Consider the following 18,495-nt stretch of genomic DNA (forward strand, 5'->3'; position numbering starts at 1 on the left):
ACATGTTACATTGTAATAAAACATGTTCAATGAAAAACATGTTACATTGTAATAAAACATGTTCAATAAAAACATGTTACATTGTAATAAAACATGTTCAATAAAAAACATGTTAAATTCTAATAAAACATGTTAAATAAAATACATGTCAAATTGTAATAAAACATGTTAAATAAAAAACATGTTAAATTGTAATAAAACATGTTCAATAAAAAACATGTTACATTGTAATAAAACATGTTAAATAAAAAACATGTTAAATTGTAATAAAACATGTTCAATAAAATACATGTTAAATTGTAATAAAACATGTTAAATAAAAAACATGTTAAATTGTAATAAAACATTTTAAATAAAAACATGTTAAATTGTAATAAAACATGTTAAATAAAAACATGTTAAATTGTAATAAAACATGTTCAATAAAATACATGTTAAATTGTAATAAAACATGTTAAATAAAAACATGTTAAATTGTAATAAAACATTTTAAATAAAAAACATGTTAAATTGTAATAAAACATGTTCAATAAAAAACATGTTAAATTGTAATAAAACATGTTAAATAAAAAACATGTTAAATTGTAATAAAACATGCTCAATAAAAAACATGTTAAATTGTAATAAAACATGTTAAATTGTAATAAAACATGTTAAATAAAAAACATGTTAAATTGTAATAAAACATGTTAAATAAAAAACATGTTAAATTGTAATAAAACATGTTCAATAAAAAAACATGTTAAATTGTAATAAAACATGTTAAATAAAAAACATGTTAAATTGTAATAAAACATTTTAAATAAAAAACATGTTAAATTGTAATAAAACATGTTCAATAAAATACATGTTAAATTGTAATAAAACATGTTAAATAAAAAACATGTTAAATTGTAATAAAACATTTTAAATAAAAAACATGTTACATTGTAATAAAACATGTTAAATAAAAAACATGTTAAATTGTAATAAAACATTTTAAATAAAAAACATGTTAAATTGTAATAAAACACGTTAAATAAAAAACATGTTAAATTGTAATAAAACATTTTAAATAAAAAAACATGTTAAAATGTAATAAAAACATGTTGAATTGTAATAAAAACATGTTGAATTGTAATAATTATAATGATAAAATAGTAAAAAATAATGATGATATTAGAAGAATAAAAGACTATAATGAATGACATCACACCTTGTTCTTCTCGATGACGTTGGCGAACTCTCCCGTCCAGACGAAGCAGCGATGCGGCGTGATGAGCAGGAAACAGTCGCCGCTGTTCAAGGACGACGCTCTGGGCTCTACCAGCCTGGTCTGCACGTGTCGGCGACCTGCACAGGTAAACATGACTTCTAGAGGGTGTCCAAAGTCATGTTTACTTTGGACACCCTCGCTCTAGAAGTCATGTTTACTTTGGACACCCTCGCTCTAGAAGTCATGTTTACTTTGGACACCCTCGCTCTAGAAGTCATGTTTACTTTGGACACCCTCGCTCTAGAAGTCATGTTTACTTTGGACACCCTCGCTCTAGAAGTCATGTTTACTTTGGACGCCCTCGCTCTAGAAGTCATGTTTACTTTGGACGCCCTCGCTCTAGAAGTCATGTTTACTTTGGACACCCTCGCTCTAGAAGTCATGTTTACTTTGGACACCCTCGCTCTAGAAGTCATGTTTACTTTGGACACCCTCGCTCTAGAAGTCATGTTTACTTTGGACACCCTCGCTCTAGAAGTCATGTTTACTTTGGACACCCTCGCTCTAGAAGTCATGTTTACTTTGGACACCCTCCCTCTAGAAGTCATGTTTACTTTGGACGCCCTCGCTCTAGAAGTCATGTTTACTTTGGACGCCCTCGCTCTAGAAGTCATGTTTACTTTGGACACCCTCGCTCTAGAAGTCATGTTTACTTTGGACACCCTCGCTCTAGAAGTCATGTTTACTTTGGACACCCTCGCTCTAGAAGTCATGTTTACTTTGGACACCCTCGCTCTAGAAGTCATGTTTACTTTGGACACCCTCGCTCTAGAAGTCATGTTTACTTTGGACACCCTCGCTCTAGAAGTCATGTTTACTTTGGACACCCTCGCTCTAGAAGTCATGTTTACTTTGGACACCCTCGCTCTAGAAGTCATGTTTACTTTGGACACCCTCGCTCTAGAAGTCATGTTTACTTTGGACACCCTCGCTCTAGAAGTCATGTTTACTTTGGACACCCTCGCTCTAGAAGTCATGTTTACTTTGGACACCCTCGCTCTAGAAGTCATGTTTACTTTGGACACCCTCGCTCTAGAAGTCATGTTTACTTTGGACACCCTCGCTCTAGAAGTCATGTTTACTTTGGACACCCTCGCTCTAGAAGTCATGTTTACTTTGGACACCCTCGCTCTAGAAGTCATGTTTACTTTGGACACCCTCGCTCTAGAAGTCATGTTTACTTTGGACACCCTCGCTCTAGAAGTCATGTTTACTTTGGACACCCTCGCTCTAGAAGTCATGTTTACTTTGGACACCCTCGCTCTAGAAGTCATGTTTACTTTGGACGCCCTCGCTCTAGAAGTCATGTTTACTTTGGACGCCCTCGCTCTAGAAGTCATGTTTACTTTGGACGCCCTCGCTCTAGAAGTCATGTTTACTTTGGACGCCCTCGCTCTAGAAGTCATGTTTACTTTGGACGCCCTCGCTCTAGAAGTCATGTTTACTTTGGACGCCCTCGCTCTAGAAGTCATGTTTACTTTGGACACCCTCGCTCTAGAAGTCATGTTTACTTTGGACACCCTCGCTCTAGAAGTCATGTTTACTTTGGACACCCTCGCTCTAGAAGTCATGTTTACTTTGGACACCCTCGCTCTAGAAGTCATGTTTACTTTGGACACCCTCGCTCTAGAAGTCATGTTTACTTTGGACACCCTCGCTCTAGAAGTCATGTTTACTTTGGACACCCTCGCTCTAGAAGTCATGTTTACTTTGGACGCCCTCGCTCTAGAAGTCATGTTTACTTTGGACGCCCTCGCTCTAGAAGTCATGTTTACTTTGGACACCCTCGCTCTAGAAGTCATGTTTACTTTGGACACCCTCGCTCTAGAAGTCATGTTTACTCTGGACGCCCTCGCTCTAGAAGTCATGTTTACTTTGGACACCCTCGCTCTAGAAGTCATGTTTACTTTGGACACCCTCGCTCTAGAAGTCATGTTTACTTTGGACACCCTCGCTCTAGAAGTCATGTTTACTTTGGACACCCTCGCTCTAGAAGTCATGTTTACTCTGGACACCCTCGCTCTAGAAGTCATGTTTACTTTGGACGCCCTCGCTCTAGAAGTCATGTTTACTCTGGACACCCTCGCTCTAGAAGTCATGTTTACTTTGGACACCCTCGCTCTAGAAGTCATGTTTACTTTGGACACCCTCGCTCTAGAAGTCATGTTTACTTTGGACACCCTCGCTCTAGAAGTCATGTTTACTCTGGACACCCTCGCTCTAGAAGTCATGTTTACTTTGGACGCCCTCGCTCTAGAAGTCATGTTTACTCTGGACACCCTCGCTCTAGAAGTCATGTTTACTTTGGACACCCTCGCTCTAGAAGTCATGTTTACTTTGGACACCCTCGCTCTAGAAGTCATGTTTACTCTGGACGCCCTCGCTCTAGAAGTCATGTTTACTTTGGACACCCTCGCTCTAGAAGTCATGTTTACTTTGGACACCCTCGCTCTAGAAGTCATGTTTACTTTGGACACCCTCGCTCTAGAAGTCATGTTTACTTTGGACACCCTCGCTCTAGAAGTCATGTTTACTTTGGACACCCTCGCTCTAGAAGTCATGTTTACTTTGGACACCCTCGCTCTAGAAGTCATGTTTACTTTGGACACCCTCGCTCTAGAAGTCATGTTTACTTTGGACACCCTCGCTCTAGAAGTCATGTTTACTTTGGACGCCCTCGCTCTAGAAGTCATGTTTACTTTGGACGCCCTCGCTCTAGAAGTCATGTTTACTTTGGACGCCCTCGCTCTAGAAGTCATGTTTACTTTGGACACCCTCGCTCTAGAAGTCATGTTTACTTTGGACACCCTCGCTCTAGAAGTCATGTTTACTTTGGACACCCTCGCTCTAGAAGTCATGTTTACTTTGGACACCCTCGCTCTAGAAGTCATGTTTACTTTGGACACCCTCGCTCTAGAAGTCATGTTTACTTTGGACACCCTCGCTCTAGAAGTCATGTTTACTTTGGACGCCCTCGCTCTAGAAGTCATGTTTACTTTGGACGCCCTCGCTCTAGAAGTCATGTTTACTTTGGACACCCTCGCTCTAGAAGTCATGTTTACTTTGGACACCCTCGCTCTAGAAGTCATGTTTACTCTGGACGCCCTCGCTCTAGAAGTCATGTTTACTTTGGACACCCTCGCTCTAGAAGTCATGTTTACTTTGGACACCCTCGCTCTAGAAGTCATGTTTACTTTGGACACCCTCGCTCTAGAAGTCATGTTTACTTTGGACACCCTCGCTCTAGAAGTCATGTTTACTTTGGACACCCTCGCTCTAGAAGTCATGTTTACTTTGGACGCCCTCGCTCTAGAAGTCATGTTTACTCTGGACGCCCTCGCTCTAGAAGTCATGTTTACTTTGGACGCCCTCGCTCTAGAAGTCATGTTTACTCTGGACACCCTCGCTCTAGAAGTCATGTTTACTTTGGACGCCCTCGCTCTAGAAGTCATGTTTACTCTGGACACCCTCGCTCTAGAAGTCATGTTTACTTTGGACACCCTCGCTCTAGAAGTCATGTTTACTTTGGACACCCTCGCTCTAGAAGTCATGTTTACTTTGGACACCCTCGCTCTAGAAGTCATGTTTACTCTGGACACCCTCGCTCTAGAAGTCATGTTTACTTTGGACGCCCTCGCTCTAGAAGTCATGTTTACTCTGGACACCCTCGCTCTAGAAGTCATGTTTACTTTGGACACCCTCGCTCTAGAAGTCATGTTTACTTTGGACACCCTCGCTCTAGAAGTCATGTTTACTTTGGACACCCTCGCTCTAGAAGTCATGTTTACTTTGGACACCCTCGCTCTAGAAGTCATGTTTACTTTGGACACCCTCGCTCTAGAAGTCATGTTTACTTTGGACACCCTCGCTCTAGAAGTCATGTTTACTCTGGACACCCTCGCTCTAGAAGTCATGTTTACTTTGGACGCCCTCGCTCTAGAAGTCATGTTTACTTTGGACGCCCTCGCTCTAGAAGTCATGTTTACTCTGGACACCCTCGCTCTAGAAGTCATGTTTACTTTGGACACCCTCGCTCTAGAAGTCATGTTTACTCTGGACACCCTCGCTCTAGAAGTCATGTTTACTTTGGACACCCTCGCTCTAGAAGTCATGTTTACTCTGGACGCCCTCGCTCTAGAAGTCATGTTTACTTTGGACGCCCTCGCTCTAGAAGTCATGTTTACTTTGGACGCCCTCGCTCTAGAAGTCATGTTTACTTTGGACACCCTCGCTCTAGAAGTCATGTTTACTTTGGACACCCTCGCTCTAGAAGTCATGTTTACTTTGGACACCCTCGCTCTAGAAGTCATGTTTACTTTGGACACCCTCGCTCTAGAAGTCATGTTTACTTTGGACACCCTCGCTCTAGAAGTCATGTTTACTTTGGACACCCTCGCTCTAGAAGTCATGTTTACTTTGGACACCCTCGCTCTAGAAGTCATGTTTACTCTGGACACCCTCGCTCTAGAAGTCATGTTTACTTTGGACACCCTCGCTCTAGAAGTCATGTTTACTCTGGACACCCTCGCTCTAGAAGTCATGTTTACTTTGGACACCCTCGCTCTAGAAGTCATGTTTACTTTGGACACCCTCGCTCTAGAAGTCATGTTTACTTTGGACACCCTCGCTCTAGAAGTCATGTTTACTTTGGACACCCTCGCTCTAGAAGTCATGTTTACTTTGGACACCCTCGCTCTAGAAGTCATGTTTACTCTGGACACCCTCGCTCTAGAAGTCATGTTTACTTTGGACACCCTCGCTCTAGAAGTCATGTTTACTCTGGACACCCTCGCTCTAGAAGTCATGTTTACTTTGGACACCCTCGCTCTAGAAGTCATGTTTACTTTGGACACCCTCGCTCTAGAAGTCATGTTTACTCTGGACGCCCTCGCTCTAGAAGTCATGTTTACTTTGGACGCCCTCGCTCTAGAAGTCATGTTTACTTTGGACGCCCTCGCTCTAGAAGTCATGTTTACTTTGGACACCCTCGCTCTAGAAGTCATGTTTACTTTGGACACCCTCGCTCTAGAAGTCATGTTTACTTTGGACACCCTCGCTCTAGAAGTCATGTTTACTTTGGACACCCTCGCTCTAGAAGTCATGTTTACTTTGGACACCCTCGCTCTAGAAGTCATGTTTACTTTGGACACCCTCGCTCTAGAAGTCATGTTTACTTTGGACACCCTCGCTCTAGAAGTCATGTTTACTTTGGACACCCTCGCTCTAGAAGTCATGTTTACTCTGGACACCCTCGCTCTAGAAGTCATGTTTACTTTGGACACCCTCGCTCTAGAAGTCATGTTTACTTTGGACACCCTCGCTCTAGAAGTCATGTTTACTCTGGACACCCTCGCTCTAGAAGTCATGTTTACTTTGGACACCCTCGCTCTAGAAGTCATGTTTACTCTGGACACCCTCGCTCTAGAAGTCATGTTTACTTTGGACACCCTCGCTCTAGAAGTCATGTTTACTCTGGACGCCCTCGCTCTAGAAGTCATGTTTACTTTGGACGCCCTCGCTCTAGAAGTCATGTTTACTTTGGACGCCCTCGCTCTAGAAGTCATGTTTACTCTGGACGCCCTCGCTCTAGAAGTCATGTTTACTTTGGACACCCTCGCTCTAGAAGTCATGTTTACTTTGGACGCCCTCGCTCTAGAAGTCATGTTTACTTTGGACGCCCTCGCTCTAGAAGTCATGTTTACTTTGGACACCCTCGCTCTAGAAGTCATGTTTACTTTGGACACCCTCGCTCTAGAAGTCATGTTTACTCTGGACACCCTCGCTCTAGAAGTCATGTTTACTTTGGACACCCTCGCTCTAGAAGTCATGTTTACTCTGGACGCCCTCGCTCTAGAAGTCATGTTTACTTTGGACGCCCTCGCTCTAGAAGTCATGTTTACTTTGGACACCCTCGCTCTAGAAGTCATGTTTACTTTGGACACCCTCGCTCTAGAAGTCATGTTTACTTTGGACACCCTCGCTCTAGAAGTCATGTTTACTTTGGACACCCTCGCTCTAGAAGTCATGTTTACTCTGGACGCCCTCGCTCTAGAAGTCATGTTTACTTTGGACGCCCTCGCTCTAGAAGTCATGTTTACTTTGGACACCCTCGCTCTAGAAGTCATGTTTACTTTGGACGCCCTCGCTCTAGAAGTCATGTTTACTCTGGACACCCTCGCTCTAGAAGTCATGTTTACTTTGGACACCCTCGCTCTAGAAGTTATGTTTACTTTGGACACCCTCGCTCTAGAAGTTATGTTTACTTTGGACGCCCTCGCTCTAGAAGTCATGTTTACTTTGGACACCCTCGCTCTAGAAGTCATGTTTACTTTGGACACCCTCGCTCTAGAAGTTATGTTTACTTTGGACGCCCTCGAGACGCGAACACTAAGAAATGCAAGCTAAACTTCAATGCTAACATTAGCGTGCTAACAGATTGCATCAAGTAATAAGTTATAGGACTATGAAGCCTACGCATGCAAAATTATTGGAAAAAAATTAGCATGCTAACAGTTAGCATGTGTCACGTACCTAATAGAATGGATGGATGGTGTTTGGCTGCAAAGTTGTCTAAAACAAGTTAGCATGCTAACAGTTAGCATGTGTCACGTATCTGACGCTGAGGTGTTTGGCTGCAAAATGATTGACAGGCACGCCTTGTAGATGTGACATTAGCATATTGAATGCTGACCTTTGACCTGCAGCAGCATGAGTTTCCTGTAGGGCAGGGCACTGTTGTTGGACGTGTCCTCACACACCTGGACGCTGCGCAGGTGCACGCTGCTCACCTTCTCCTGGCTGCGCAGACCCGCCAACGCTGCCTCACACAGACTCTCTGCAGGCCACAACACAAGGAGAGTCACACACACACACACCTGTGGCACAGATCATACACACACACCTGTGGCACAGATCATACACACACACCTGTGGCACAGATCATACACACACACCTGTGGCACAGATCATACACACACACCTGTGGCACAGATCATACACACACACCTGTGGCACAGATCATACATACACACCTGTGGCACAGATCATACACACACACACACCTGTGGCACAGATCATACACACACACACACCTGTGGCACAGATCATACACACACACCTGTGGCACAGATCATACACACACACACACCTGTGGCACAGATCATACACACACACCTGTGGCACAGATCATACACACACACACACCTGTGGCACAGATCATACACACACACCTGTGGCACAGATCATACATACACACACCTGTGGCACAGATCATACACACACACCTGTGGCACAGATCATACACACACACCTGTGGCACAGATCATACACACACACCTGTGGCACAGATCATACATACACACCTGTGGCACAGATCATACACACACACACACCTGTGGCACAGATCATACACACACACACACCTGTGGCACAGATCATACACACACACCTGTGGCACAGATCATACACACACACACACCTGTGGCACAGATCATACACACACACCTGTGGCACAGATCATACACACACACCTGTGGCACAGATCATACACACACACCTGTGGCACAGATCATACATACACACACCTGTGGCACAGATCATACACACACACCTGTGGCACAGATCATACACACACACACCTGTGGCACAGATCATACACACACACACACCTGTGGCACAGATCATACACACACACCTGTGGCACAGATCATACACACACACACCTGTGGCACAGTAAGTACAGTATGCTCACAGTATGATATGAAGATGACTTACAGTAAGTACAGTATGTTCACAGTATGATATGCAGATGACTTACAGTAAGTACAGTATGTTCACAGTATATGAAGATGACTTACAGTAAGTACAGTATGTTCACAGTATATGCAGATGACTTACAGTAAGTACAGTATGTTCACAGTATATGCAGATGACTTACAGTAAGTACAGTATGCTCACAGTATGATATGAAGATGACTTACAGTAAGTACAGTATGTTCACAGTATGATATGCAGATGACTTACAGTAAGTACAGTATGTTCACAGTATATGAAGATGACTTACAGTAAGTACAGTATGTTCACAGTATGATATACAGATGACTTACAGTAAGTACAGTATGTTCACAGTATATGCAGATGACTTACAGTAAGTACAGTATGTTCACATTATATGCAGATGACTTACAGTAAGTACAGTATGTTCACAGTATATGCAGATGACTTACAGTAAGTACAGTATGTTCACAGTATGATATGAAGATGACTTACAGTAAGTACAGTATGTTCACATTATATGCAGATGACTTACAGTAAGTACAGTATGTTCACAGTATATGCAGATGACTTACAGTAATTACAGTATGTTCACATTATATGCAGATGACTTACAGTAAGTACAGTATGTTCACAGTATATGCAGATGACTTACAGTAAGTACAGTATGTTCACAGTATGATATGAAGATGACTTACAGTAAGTACAGTATGTTCACATTATATGCAGATGACTTACAGTAAGTACAGTATGTTCACAGTATATGCAGATGACTTACAGTAATTACAGTATGTTCACATTATATGCAGATGACTTACAGTAAGTACAGTATGTTCACAGTATATGCAGATGACTTACAGTAAGTACAGTATGTTCACAGTATGATATGAAGATGACTTACAGTAAGTACAGTATGTTCACATTATATGCAGATGACTTACAGTAAGTACAGTATGTTCACAGTATATGCAGATGACTTACAGTAAGTACAGTATGTTCACAGTATGATATGAAGATGACTTACAGTAAGTACAGTATGGTCACAGTATGATATGCAGATGACTTACAGTAAGTACAGTATGCTCACAGTATGATATGCAGATGACTTACAGTAAGTACAGTATGTTCACAGTATGATATGAAGATGACTTACAGTAAGTACAGTATGTTCACATTATATGCAGATGACATACAGTAAGTACAGTATGTTCACAGTATATGCAGATGACTTACAGTAAGTACAGTATGTTCACAGTATGATATGAAGATGACTTACAGTAAGTACAGTATGCTCACAGTATGATATGCAGATGACTTACAGTAAGTACAGTATGTTCACAGTATGATATGCAGATGACTTACAGTAAGTACAGTATGTTCACAGTATGATATGCAGATGACTTACAGTAAGTACAGTATGCTCACAGTATGATATGCAGATGACTTACAGTAAGTACAGTATGTTCACAGTATGATATGCAGATGACTTACAGTAAGTACAGTATGTTCACAGTATGATATGCAGATGACTTACAGTAAGTACAGTATGTTCACAGTATGATATGAAGATGACTTACAGTAAGTACAGTATGTTCACAGTGTGATATGAAGATGACTTACAGTAAGTACAGTATGTTCACATTATATGCAGATGACTTACAGTAAGTACAGTATGTTCACATTATATGCAGATGACTTACAGTAAGTACAGTATGTTCACAGTATGATATGCAGATGACTTACAGTAAGTACAGTATGTTCACAGTATGATATGAAGATGACTTACAGTAAGTACAGTATGCTCACAGTATGATATGAAAATTACTTACAGTAAGTACAGTATGCTGACAGTATTATATGAAGATGACTTACAGTAAGTACAGTATGCTCACAGTATGATATGAAGATGACTTACAGTAAGTACAGTATGCTCACAGTATGATATGAAGATGACTTACAGTAAGTACAGTATGCTCACCTTTCATCTTGCTGCTCTCCATCAGGCCCACATTGAGGTGCTGCTCCACGTACTGCAGTCTGATGTCCTCCCTGGAGGCCAACATCTTCACGGGGTTCTTGGACGCAGGAACATTGCGTGTGGGCCGCACCGCTCTCTTGTGCCGCACCATGCTGGACACCAACCTAATGGAAACACATCACCGTACAGTAAACACGTCACCGTACAGTAAACAGGTCAGGTACAGTAAACAGGTCAGGGTACAGTAAACATGTCAGGGTACAGTACAGTCCCCACATCACAGGTACAGTAAACAGGTCACAGGCACAGTAAACATGTCAGGGTACAGTACAGTCCCCACATCACAGGTACAGTAAACAGGTCACAGGCACAGTAAACATGTCAGGGTACAGTAAACAGGTCAGGGTACAGTAAACAGGTCACAGGCACAGTAAACATGTCAGGGTACAGTAAACAGGTCAGGGTACAGTAAACAGGTCAGGGTACAGTAAACATGTCAGAGTACAGTAAACATGTAGTAAGCTGGTACAGTAGTGTGGATTCACTTTATCTGCAGGGTGGAGGTCTTACTCTGGGGTCTGAGGACCAAAGATGGCGTCAAAGTCCTCCAGCAGCGCCACCTTGCTGCCGGCAGGAGGAACTTGGTCCACTCGGGGGAAGAACTTGGAAAAGATCTCATCCTCCAGTTGCATCACTTCCTTCATCTTCTCCTGCGTTACCATGACGCCCGCCTCTGTGACTGTTGATGCTGTATATATTAACATATACTGTATACAGTATTATATCATATTATACATCACTTCCTGCTAATATATGCTTACTTCCTGCTAATATCTGCTTAATTCCTGCTTACTTCCTGCTAATATCTGCTTACTTAATGCTAATATCTGCTTACTTAATGCTAATATCTGCTTACTTCCTGCTTATATCTGCTTACTTCCTGCTAATATCTGCTTACTTCCTGCTAATATCTGCTTACTTCCTGCTAATATCTGCTTACTTAATGCTAATATCTGCTTACTTCCTGCTTATATCTGCTTACTTCCTGCTAATATCTGCTTACTTCCTGCTAATATCTGCTTACTTCCTGCTAATATCTGCTTACTTCCTGCTAATATCTGCTTACTTTCTGCTAATATCTGCTTACTTCCTGCTAATATCTGTTACTTCCTGCTAATATCTGCTTACTTCCTGCTAATATCTGCTTACTTCCTGCTAATATCTGCTTACTTCCTGCTAATGTCTAATTACTTCCTGGTAATATCTAATTACTTCCTGCTAATATCTAATTACTTCCTGTTAACATCTGCTTACTACCTGCTAATATCTGCTTACTTCCTGTTAACATTTGCTTACTTCCTGTTAACATCTGCTTACTTCCTGTTAATATCGGCTTACTTCCTGCTAATATCTGCTTACTTCCTGCTAATATCTGCTTACCCTCTGCTAACATCTGCTTACTTCCTGCTAATATCTGCTTACTTCCTGTTAATATCTGCTTACTTCCTGCTAATATCTTCTTACTTCCTGTTAATATCTGCTTACTTCCTGTTAACATCTGCTTACTTCCTGTTAACATCTGCTTACTTCCTGCTAATATCTGCTTACTTCCTTTTAATAACTGCTTACTTCCTGGTAATATCCTCTTACTTCCTGGTAATATCTGCTTACTTCCTGCTAATATCTGCTTACTTCCTGCTAATATCTGCTTACTTCCTGCTAATATCTGCTTACTTCCTGTTAACATCTGCTTACTTCCTGCTAATATCTGCTTACTTCCTGGTAATATCTGCTTACTTCCTGCTAATATCTGCTTACTTCCTGCTAATATCTAATTACTTCCTGTTAACATCTGCTTACTTCCTGCTAATATCTGCTTACTTCCTGTTAATATCTGCTTACTTCCTGTTAACATCTGCTTACTTCCTGTTAACATCTGCTTACTTCCTGTTAATATCTGCTTACTTCCTTTTAATAACTGCTTACTTCCTGTTAATATCTGCTTACTTCCTTTTAATAACTGCTTACTTCCTGGTAATATCTGCTTACTTCCTGCTAATATCTGCTTACTTCCTGCTAATATCTGCTTACTTCCTGCTAATATCTGCTTACTTCCTGTTAACATCTGCTTACTTCCTGCTAATATCTGCTTACTTCCTTTTAATAACTGCTTACTTCCTGGTAATATCTGCTTACTCCTGGTAGTATCTGCTTACTTCCTGTTAACATCTGCTTACTTCCTGCTAATATCTGCTTACTTCCTGCTAATATCTGCTTACTTCCTGTTAACATCTGCTTACTTCCTGCTAATATCTAATTACTTCCTGCTAATATCTGCTTACTTCCTGTTAATATCTGCTCACTTCCTGCTAATATCTAATTACTTCCTGTTAACATCTGCTTACTTCCTGCTAGTATCTAATTACTTCCTGCTAATATCTGCTTACTTCCTGCTAATATCTAATTACTTCCTGCTAATATCTGCTTACTTCCTGCTAATATCTGCTTACTTCCTGTTAATATCTGCTCACTTCCTGCTAATATCTAATTACTTCCTGTTAACATCTGCTTACTTCCTGCTAGTATCTAATTACTTCCTGCTAATATCTGCTTACTTCCTGTTAATATCTAATTACTTCCTACTAATATCTGCTTACTTCCTGCTAATATCTGCTTACTTCCTTTTAATATCTGCTTACCTCCTGCTAATATCTAATTACTTCCTGCTAATATCTAATTATTTCCTGCTAATATCTGCTTTCTTCCGTAGAGTACTAAGTAGTAATATTAGTACAAAGTAGTAATATTAGAGAGAGAAAAGTAACCTTTACTGTTGATCTTTCCAAGGAAACTCTCCAACTTCTCCAACTTCTTGTCTGACTCCACCTTCATGTCAGCTATCAGGAGCATCTCTGCTGCGACATCAACAACACTAGTCAAGTCACACCAGAGTACTAGTCAATGGACTAGAGTACTAATATGTTTGTTTAAAGTCAAAGTGACTACAGTACTAGTCAAGTGACACCAGAGTACTAGTCAAGGGACTAGAGTACTAATATGTTTGTTTAAAGTCAAACTGACTACAGTACTAGTCAAGTCACACCAGAGTACTAGTCAAGGGACTAGAGTACTAATATGTTTGTTTAAAGTCAAAGTGACTACAGTACTAGTCAAGTGACACCAGAGTACTAGTCAAGGGACTAGAGTACTAATTTGTTTGTTTAAAGTCAAAGTGACTACAGTACTAGTCAAGTGACACCAGAGTACTAATGAAGGGACTAGAGTACTAATATGTTTGTTTAAAGTCAAAGTGACTACAGTACTAGTCAAGTCACACCAGAGTACTAGTGAAGGGACTAGAGTACTAATATGTTTGTTTAAAGTCAAAGTGACTACAGTACTAGTCAAGTCACACCAGAGTACTAGTCAAGGGACTAGAGTACTAATATGTTTGTTTAAAGTCAAAGTGACTACAGTACTAGTCAAGTCACACCAGAGTACTAGTCAAGGGACTAGAGTACTAATATGTTTGTTTAAAGTCAAAGTGACTACAGTACTAGTCAAGTCACACCAGAGTACTAGTCAAGGGACTAGAGTACTAATATGTTTGTTTAAAGTCAAAGTGACTACAGTACTAGTCAAGTCACACCAGAGTACTAGTCAAGGGACTAGAGTACTAATATGTTTGTTTAAAGTCAAAGTGACTACAGTACTAGTCAAGTCACACCAGAGTACTAGTCAATGGACTAGAGTACTAATACACTTGTTAAAGTCAAAGTGACTACAGTACTAGTCAAGTGACACTTTACTACACAAGGGACTAGAGTACTAATACATTTTAGAGTAAACGTGACTGCAGTACTAGTAAAGTGACACCAGCATACTAATAAAGTAACTAAAATACTAATACAATGATTTGAGTACTAGTTAAGTGACTAAAGACACCTAGTCAAGTCACTATATAAGTTGACTAGAGTACTAGAAAAGTGACTATAGAGTAATAGTAAAGTGACTATAAAGTACTAGTAAGGTGATGAGAGTATTGGTAAAGTGACTATAGAGTACTAGTAAAGTGACTATAGAGTACTAGTAAGGTGATGATAGTATTAGTAAAGTGATTATAGAGTACTGAGAGTATTGGTAAAGTGACTATAGAGTACTAGTAAAGTGACTATAGAGTACTAGTAAGGTGATGATAGTATTAGTAAAGTGACTATAGAGTACTAGTAAAGTGACTATAAAGTACTAGTAAGGTGATGAGAGTATTAGTAAAGTGACTATAGAGTACTAGTAAAGTGACTATAGAGTACTAGTAAAGTGACTATAAAGTACTAGTAAGGTGATGAGAGTATTAGTAAAGTGACTATAGAGTACTAGTAAAGTGACTATAGAGTACTAGTAAAGTGACTATAGAGTACTAGTAAAGTGACTATAAAGTACTAGTAAGGTGATGAGAGTATTAGTAAAGTGACTATAGAGTACTAGTAAAGTGACTATAGAGTACTAGTAAGGTGATGAGAGTATTAGTAAAAAGACTATAGAGTACTAGTAAAGTGACTATAGAGTACTAGTAAGGTGATGAGAGTATTAGTAAAGTGACTATAGAGTACTAGTAAAGTGACTATAGAGTAACAGTAAAGTGATTATAGAGTACTAGTAAGGTGATGAGAGTATTAGTAAAGTGACTATAGAGTACTAGTAAGGTGATGAGAGTATTAGTAAAGTGACTATAGAGTACTAGTAAAGTGACTATAGAGTAACAGTAAAGTGATTATAGAGTACTAGTAAGGTGATGAGAGTATTAGTAAAGTGACTATAGAGTACTAGTAAGGTGATGAGAGTATTAGTAAAGTGACTATAGAGTACTAGTAAAGTGACTATAGAGTACTAGTAAGGTGATGAGAGTATTAGTAAAGTGACTATAGAGTACTAGTAAAGTGACTATAGAGTACTAGTAAGGTGATGAGAGTATTAGTAAAGTGACTATAGAGTACTAGTAAAGTGACTATAGAGTACTAGTAAAGTGATGAGAGTATTAGTAAAGTGACTATAGAGTACTAGTAAAGTGATGAGAGTATTAGTAAAGTGACTATAGAGTACTAGTAAAGTGACTATAGAGTACTAGTAAGGTGATGAGAGTATTAGTAAAGTGACTATAGAGTACTAGTAAAGTGATTGGAGTTTTATTAAAGTGACTAGAGTACTAAAAAATGATTTGAGTACTAGTTAAGTGACTAAAGAGTACTAGTAAAGTGTCAAGGGACTAGAGTAGGAATACATGTGTTAGAGTACTAGTAAGTAGTCAGACCTTCCTGAGGTTTGGAGATGTTGTTGCTGCTCCTCTTGACTTTAGTTTGCAGGACACAGGGAGAGATCATCCCTGACAAGCAGAATACATGTAGAAGTAACCATGTTGACTAAATGTTGAATAGATGTAGAAGTAACCATGTTGACTAAATGTTGAATAGATGTAGAAGTAACCATGTTGACTAAATGTTGAATAGATGTAGAAGTAACCATGTTGACTAAATGTTGAATAGATGTAGAAGTAACCATGTTGACTAAATGTTGAATACATGTAGAAGTAACCATGTTGACTAAATGTTGAATAGATGTAGAAGTAACCATGTTGACTAAATACATTGTTGTTGTCTACCTCTCTTGTGCATGCGAGCAGACACGGTGAACTGGTCAGAGTCGTTGGCAGCTCCTTGGCCTTTGGACCTCCAAGCTTCTTCTTGAGCTTCCATCTGCTCCTTCCTCTCCTGGATGGATGTGTGAGTCTCCATGTATATATATATATATGTGTAGATATATATATATATATATATATATATGTGTAGATATATATATATATATATATATATGTAGATATATATATATATATATATATATATATATCTACACATATATATATATATATATATATATCTACACATATATATATATATATATATATATATCTACACACATATATATATATATATATATATATATGTGTAGATATATATATATATATATATATATATATATATACATGTGTAGATATATATATATATATCTACACATATATATATATATATATATATATATATATATGTGTAGATATATATCTACACACATATATATATATATATATATATATATATATGTAGATATATATATATATATATCTACACACATATATATATATAAATATATATATATATATGTGTAGATATATAAATATATATATATATATATATATATATATCTACACATATATATATATATATATCTACACATATATATATATATATATACATATATATATATATATATATATATATATATATATATATATATATATATATATATATATATATATATATATATATATATATATATGTGTGTAGATATATATATATATATATATATATATATATATATATATATATATATATATATATATATATATATATATATTTATATATATATAAATATATATATGTATATGATGGATTATAAATTAGGTCTAAAAATAAAAATAAAATGTTTATTGATTATCTGAAATGGCATGCAAGAAAAATATCAAGCCAATAAGCACTGAAACAGGAAGTGGAACACTTCTTTTTTGTCGCAGAGAAGTAGAAGTAAACATTCTGCTTGAAGAATACTGACCTTCTACTTAAAGATATCTATTAGTACCTTGTCCTTCAAGCTCTGCTCCAGCTCCCACAGGTGGGCGTGTAGGTCGCCTACAGCCACATCCAGCGCTCCCTGCTCCTTGCCGAGTCTCTTCCTCCACTCGTCCTCGCCGCTCTTCTTCAGCAGAGCCACCCTGAGACAAAGAAGCAGGGAATTACTCTTCTTTCTTCACGGAACTCACATGACCGCTGAAGTGACCACGGAACCAAGAGTGGAACATTCACTTCACTCTAGCAACACTTCTGGAAATGTTGTATTGACCTCAGCCTCTATTAATGACCAACACACACTACAAAGTATCCAAATGATGACAATCACTAATCACAGGTGTATACAATCCAGCACTTAGGCATGGAGACTGTTTCTACTAACATGTGTGAAAGAATGGGCCGCTTTCAGTGATTTCCAGCATGGAACTGTCATAGGATGCCACCTGTGCAACAAATCCAGTCCTCGCTCCTAAATATTCTAAAGTCAACTTTATTATCAATCAATGTTTATTTTTATTATATATTATAATAAGAAAAGTGAAGAGTTTGGGAACAACAGCAACTCAGCCCCCAAGTGGTAGGCCAGGTGAACTGCCAGAGAGGTCAGCATAGTGCAAAGACTTTCTGCACAGTCACTTGCCATGTCACCTTCCAATTAGCCCACGTACAGCACGCAGAGAGCTTCATGGAATGGCTTTCCATGGCCGAGCAGCTACATCTAAGCCATACATCAGCAAGTCCAATGCAAAGCGTGGGATGCAGTGGTGTAAAGGACATCACCACTGGACTCTAGAGCAGTGGAGACGCCTTCT

At 39.0% G+C, this 18,495-nt stretch overlaps 1 protein-coding gene across 9 annotated transcripts in view; it reads right to left on the reverse strand.

The window, feature by feature from the left end:
• LOC133630288 (supervillin-like) overlaps positions 1-18,495 on the reverse strand; it is a 138,235-nt gene that overhangs the window by 28,107 nt on the left and 91,633 nt on the right. For 6 of the 9 annotated variants that reach the window (XM_062021818.1, XM_062021813.1, XM_062021819.1 and 3 more), the window contains 8 exons: positions 17,694-17,826; positions 16,663-16,771; positions 16,315-16,386; positions 13,832-13,921; positions 11,577-11,754; positions 11,007-11,170; positions 7,947-8,090; positions 1,196-1,332 (listed from right to left, as the gene is read on the reverse strand). In XM_062021818.1, coding sequence (XP_061877802.1) covers positions 1,196-1,332; positions 7,947-8,090; positions 11,007-11,170; positions 11,577-11,754; positions 13,832-13,921; positions 16,315-16,386; positions 16,663-16,771; positions 17,694-17,826 — 1,027 coding nt within the window. The remainder of the gene's footprint in view (positions 1-1,195; positions 1,333-7,946; positions 8,091-11,006; positions 11,171-11,576; positions 11,755-13,831; positions 13,922-16,314; positions 16,387-16,662; positions 16,772-17,693; positions 17,827-18,495) is intronic. The other 3 variants (XM_062021817.1, XM_062021816.1, XM_062021814.1) reach the window with 3 other exon arrangements.

This window comes from Entelurus aequoreus, linkage group LG15 (assembly GCF_033978785.1).
Source record: "Entelurus aequoreus isolate RoL-2023_Sb linkage group LG15, RoL_Eaeq_v1.1, whole genome shotgun sequence".
Lineage (NCBI taxonomy): Eukaryota > Metazoa > Chordata > Actinopteri > Syngnathiformes > Syngnathidae > Entelurus > Entelurus aequoreus.